General features: G+C 40.0%; 1 protein-coding gene across 2 annotated transcripts in view; it reads left to right on the top strand.

Moving 5' to 3' along the window:
- itga9 (integrin, alpha 9) overlaps nt 1-5,778 on the top strand; it is a 371,784-nt gene extending 366,006 nt beyond the window's left edge. For both annotated transcript variants that reach the window (XM_043688825.1, XM_043688826.1), the window contains one exon: nt 3,758-5,778. In XM_043688825.1, the coding sequence (XP_043544760.1) occupies nt 3,758-3,856 (99 nt within the window). In that variant the 3' untranslated portion in view covers nt 3,857-5,778. The remainder of the gene's footprint in view (nt 1-3,757) is intronic.
- The last annotated feature ends 442 nt before the right edge of the window (nt 5,779-6,220 follow it).

The raw sequence follows: 6,220 nt of genomic DNA, 5'->3' as shown, positions 1-6,220 counted from the left end.
TTGCATTGAAATAAATGCAGTTTAATTTATTAGTTCTACCTTGTTCCTGCCTGCCCCGACTGTTTGACTCACTTCTGTTCTCAGCTGTACCCGTCTCAGATCGATCTCATTTCTCACTATGTCCTTGGGTCCCACTCCCGACCCCTTACTAGTTTAAATCCTCTCGACCTGTTCTGGCACATTTCCCTGCCAGTATATTAGTCCCTTCCAATTTAGGTGCAATCCGTCCTTCTTGTACAGGTCACTTCTACCTCAAAAGAGATTCCAATGATCCAAACATGTGAATCCTTCTCCCATACACCAGCTCCTCAGCCATGCATTCATCTGCTCTATCCTTGTATTCCTGCCCTCACTAGCTCGTAGCACTGGGGATAATCCAGATATTACTACCCTTGAGGACCTCCTTTTTAAATTTCTGCCTAACTCTCTGTAATCTCCCTTAAGAGTCTCAACCTTTTCCCTTCCAATGTCGTTGGCTCCAATGTGGACAATGACCTCTTGCTAGCCCCTCTCCCCCGTGAGAACATTCTGCACCCAGGCATCCTTGATCCTGGCACCAGGGAAACAACACACCATTCTGCATTTTCTCTGCTGGCCACAGAAACGTCTGTCTGTACCTCTGACTACAGAATCCCCTAACACAATTGATCTCTTGGAAGCCGACGTACCCCTCATTGCATTAGGGCCAGTCTCAATACCAGAAACTTGGCTGTTTGTGCTACGTTCCCCGGAGAATCCATCACCCCCTACATTTTCCAAAACAGGATGCCTGTTTGAAATGGGTATATCCACAAAAGACTCCTGCTCTAGGTGCCTACCTCTCTTACCCTTCCTGGAGTTAACCCATCCATGTGACTGTATCTGAGACTTTCCCCCCTTCCTATAACTGCCATCCATCACATACTGTTGCTGTTGCAAATTTCTCATCACTTCTATCTGTCTGTGTTACTCATTGCAGGATTGTAGGTACAGTATTAATATGACTTTTCTGAAGAAGTGTCACTGGATTGGAAACATTAACTCTGCTTTCTGTCCACAGGTGCTGCCTGACCGGCTGTGTATTTCCAGCAATTTCTGACTTTTTTTCTGATTTCCAGCATCTGCAGTCTTTGGTTCTTCTTGGTTAACATGTCTGGTTCTGTTCCAATTCTGGTCAGTAATAACCCCAAGGATGTTAATGCTGGGGGATACAAAGTTAAAAATCACAAACACCAGGTTATAGGCCAACAGGTTTATTTGGTAGCACTAGCTTTCAGAGTGCTGCTCATTCATCAGGTGGTTGTGTCAAATAATGTACTTCCAACTAAATCTGTTGGACGATAACCTGGTGTTGTGATTTTTAATGTTGTACACCCCAGTCCAACACCGGCATCTCCAAATGATGGGGGATTCAGCGATGATAGAGCCAGTGAATGTCAAGGGATGATGGTTAGATTCCCTCTTGCTGGGGATGGTCATAGCTGGCATTTATGTGGTGCAAATGTTACTTGTCAGTCCAAGTATGGATATTGTCCTGGTCTTGCTGCATTTGGTCATCAGAATCTGAAGAGATGCGGAAAGCCAATCTAAAAGTTGCTGCTGTTGCATTTCAGTTAAAATATAATTATATGTTGACCATTTACTAACGCATTACCAAATTCATGTTCTACATTCCGGAATCCTGGTATTGATTGCTCTGCCAGTCTTATTAAATTCAATAAAACACACTTTAGGTTAAAAACAAACTGTTTGAAATGTGCAGCAAATTGTTCAGCACATGAAGGTCAATGTTTGAGTTGCAAACTTGCATTAATAAAACATTGATCTATCCTTTGACGAACAACTGAAATTATTTCTCAATTAATAGCAAGTTACTTGCTGAGCTCGCAAATTGTTGCTTATGATATCTTGCTGTGTACATTTTTGACTGCAGTCTTTCCTAAAGGCACTTTGTTGATTGCAAATTACTGGGGATATCCTGAGGATATGCAAATTATTCTTTCTGTTTCAAGTGCTGGCTTCCCTGTTATGCATTTCCCAGTATTTCCTGTTTCTCATTTTGGATTTCCAGCTTTTAATAGATTTTCTTCTGTGTAAGGGCTAATTTTATGATTTAAGTAGAAAGCCAGAAAGTTACACTTGAAAACGATTCAAAACAGGGAAATGTGATCAGAAAATGACATGAGAGTTCAATGTCTTTAAACACAAGGAGGAAATCCTCAGTTCTCCACAAATTAAGATAACACTGCTAGACACGTTTCCCCAATCATTAAAGAGTTAATGGTTTTACCAACCAACAATATCAGTGGCACTGGACTTTGATAATTTTTTTTATAGCTGTAGTAATATTCATGGCAATAGCTATTTATGATCGAATAGGTATTGGCGGAAATGACAAAAAATTGTTCAGACCATGAAAATTGTTAGGTTTGCAGACTTTGCTTTAAGCTGGGATCACGTTTCCCTCTAGAAGTCAAGAGTCCAGATGTCAGAGCAGCTTAACTGCTGGGGTCTGGTTTCTGTTTCTGGCCAAAGGGACTGCCGAGGTTGTCTTCTGTCCTCTACTCCTGTGAATGCCGCCAAAGACTTGAAGTTTTGCTAAAAAGATCAAAGCAAGGAATATCAGGCTCAGAGAACAAACTGGTGGAAACGGAGACACTTATTATGCGTGTGGAAGGTTCCCTGTGCCCTTTACTTTTCAGCACAGCCAGTGAAGTTAATCAATGCCACGTTGAGTTGTAAATGATCTTCAGTGAATGAGTACAAAGCTCAGATTAAAAAGAACATGAGATTGAACACTTGTAGTGGTGAGCTATTTTGAAATTGGAGTCGATCAGAAAATAGATTCCTTGACTAGAGTTTCTGTTAAGAATCACTCCCTATTGGATGAGGAAATTCAGACTGAAAGTTAGTCTGTTCAAACTTATCGCAAAAACACCATAGTCTGAGGTCCCTTCAGGGTTTAATCGAGACTTTATTAAGATTCTTTCATTGAAAATTATGTTCATGACTTTTTTCTCTATTATGACATTCATCGAGATGATTCATGTCAGTACTGACTAATGGGATGGTATCTGTTTTTTTGTGATATCTGTTCATAATCTCCCACAGTTAAGTTTGATATTTGTCATGGATCTTATGCATGTGTATTTTAACAATATGCATTTATATCTGAAGCTCCTGCTACCAATTGCTATCAAGTGAATGTTTCCACTTGACGTATCACCTCTTCTATTATTCTTATATTGTCAACTTTTATTGAATTGTCAACAGGTTTATACTTTTCACATCATGGTGGCTGAGACCTGAGTTCAAACCCATGCCACATGGGACCATTCCAGCTGTCAGATTCCACTAATCTGCTCTGAAATTGAGTTTATCTGTCAGAAGTGTATGCAGAAACTTGGTTCCATTTATAATCGTTTTAAGCACAATTCTGACAATGCCTTCACCTTTTAATTCTCAGGGCTATCTCAACTTGCCTTGTTTTAAGCAATGACTTCTTTCTGGTGATGTCAAGAGGGTTTATTGGGTTGGAGTGGGAGGAACTAGGAGAGTGCTATGTCAGCACAAGTACACCAGCTGCCCTCTCATTATGATTGAGCTCATGCTGATGAATTACAACCTACCTCCAAGAATGAGTCCCCACAAAAAGCAAAATATTTCATGATTGACTGATTGTAATAAGATTTGTCACAACTCAACTGGTGTAAACTTTTTCAAGACTGTGTGCAATCATCTTGGACCCTTATTGATTCCACTTTTCTGTTTTGTCCAGATGGGCTTCTTTCGGCGAAGGTACAAAGAAATCATTGAAGCTGAGAAGAACAGGAAGGACAGTGAAGAAAGTTGGGACTGGGTGCAGAAAGACCAGTGAGCTGTCAGCTAATTGAATGGCATGCATCAGACAGCCAATTGACCCTGCTCCAGAGTCTTCCATATGTGGAAGAGGGAATTCTTCTCCAGATTTTTCGGAGATCTGATGATTGTGTACACGTGTAATTCAGCAGCTGGAAGCATTCCTAAGGCAGGCATTGCAGACAGAAAATCTGTTCTGTGGTGCTTAGACTTCCTTTAAAGCTCACCAATGAACTATAGCAAGCAAAGTGCTGTGAAGAACACAGACTCAAGATGGAGGAAAATGGGATTTACAACAGTACAACCCTCAGGGGATTGAAATCTCTTTGTGTGTTCAGTCAAGAGAAACAGATATTTTTATAAGAGAAGAACATGTTTGTCCAAAATGTTTATTCCTTTATATTTTTATCCAAATGTAAATTACTCTTATCCATTTCTATATTACACTCACTGCACTGATGTCTTGCTCAGACTTGAGTCACGACAAGTTAATGAAGGAGCGATTTTACCTAAAGGTCTTTGCAGTAAGGTCAACCTTGATAATGAAGATTCATGACCACATGCAGAGTTATTTAACCCTTTCAGTACTGTATATCCTTTGCACTTTGCAGCAAGCTACTTTCCATTATCTACTGTCTGAAACAATGACCACGCAATGTTCAATACTATATGTGCAAAAATTTCCATCTCGTGGGTATTGTGGGGATTAGCAGAGGCTTAGTCTCCTGGGTTAGGCCAGAGTTTCTATGCCAGATTTCTATCTAGTAACTCCAGTGATATTTTACCATTTGTGCATGTTTGATTGGGATAGCATCAAGCCTATGTATAATTATCACCAGCAGTTGAATACTGTACTGATGTTCAATCACCAAGGCTCAGAATAAAATAACAACCAGTTGTCTGGGGTACTGGAGTCAAGTAATATCTGTGGGAAGCACTCAATCCATTCAGGACAAGTAGGAGAACAGAGATAAGGGAAATAAAAGAATGCAGCTAGGTATAGCAAGAGCCTAGAATATTCCTTACTTGCAAAACCATTTCTAGAATTCTTTGCAGAATGAGGTTTATAAAAAAAAAGAGGAAGCAAAATTGAAGCTTAAAGCACAACCAAAAAGGTGAAGTTCAAAAAGGCTTCAGAAAGAGGGAAGAGAGAGTTTGATGGGAGAGTTTAGGAATGAAATGGAAGAGAGCTGAGCCCAAAGTGCCTGTTAATAGCAGAGCTGATGGAAAACAAAGTATTTTCAGGTGATAAGATAATTTAAAGGAATATCATTAACAATTGTGCATGTTACCTGATTGTGTTATTGTCCATTAATCCCTCCGTTACCGAGCAGTTAAATATGATCTTTAATTTAATTTGTTAAACTTTGGCATTTCCATTGACCTTATTGTATAAAAAGATTCCTTAGGCCGGTGCATTATAGAAAATGTGACACCAGTGAGAGCAGAACTGAAATATTGCGACTCATGTGTGTGGACGTTTACTATGTTGTCACGTTGCCAACATAAAACGTAAGGTTTTATTATTAAGTGATTTTAGTGGGCTATTCAGTTCCTTTTTTTCTACATTGCATTCTGCAAGCTTGTGTTACTGATAATAGTAATTTCTGTGATATTTCCAGTGTCAGACTATCACATTGGTCTCATAAAGGGATTGATCTGTCATCCAATCTGCTGCTGACTGAGCCTCATCGAACTCAGTCAAAATAATGAGACCGCAGAGTCAACAAAATGTGTTGCAAGTTGAATATTTAGAGGGACTCATTTCCCTTGAATACTCAAAGGAATTAAATTGATTATGGTTGTAAGGTTTGAAAGACTTGGATTGTGAGACTCTCTGGTCATTGAATGCATCAGAATGGTTCTGGAAAGATAGAAGCAGGGAGGTTGTTTCTGCTGGTGGGTAAAACCGGAACTAGGTGGCATAATCTCAAAATAAAGGGGAGCAGATTTATGACTGAGCTGAGGAGGAACTTCTTCACCTCAAGTGTTGTGAATCTGTGGAATTCCCTGCCCAGTGAAGCAGTTGAGGCTCCCTCATTGAATGTTTTTAAGATGATAGATTTTTGAACAATAAAGGAATTAAGGGTTACGGTGAGCAGGCGGGTAAGTGGAGCTGACTCCACGAATATGAGCAGCCATGATTTTATTGGATAGTAGAGCAGGCTTGAGAGGCCAGATGGTCTACTCCTGCTCCTTTTTCTTATGTCCTTTTGGAGTGAAATCGATGGTAATAGATTGACCGAATGTAAAACTGCAGACAACATTCCTTCGAACTGCTCATATGTCAGTAATGTTGCAACAATCATTTTCTATAACAGCAATGAGGGGACAGCTGCAGGATCAGTATTTTGCTTGTGAAGCTGCACAGGAAGATGAGATG

Source organism: Chiloscyllium plagiosum, chromosome 4, assembly GCF_004010195.1.
Source record: "Chiloscyllium plagiosum isolate BGI_BamShark_2017 chromosome 4, ASM401019v2, whole genome shotgun sequence".
NCBI lineage: Eukaryota > Metazoa > Chordata > Chondrichthyes > Orectolobiformes > Hemiscylliidae > Chiloscyllium > Chiloscyllium plagiosum.
Note: the sequence above shows the minus strand (reverse complement) of the source record. Positions and strands in the feature narration are given on the sequence as shown.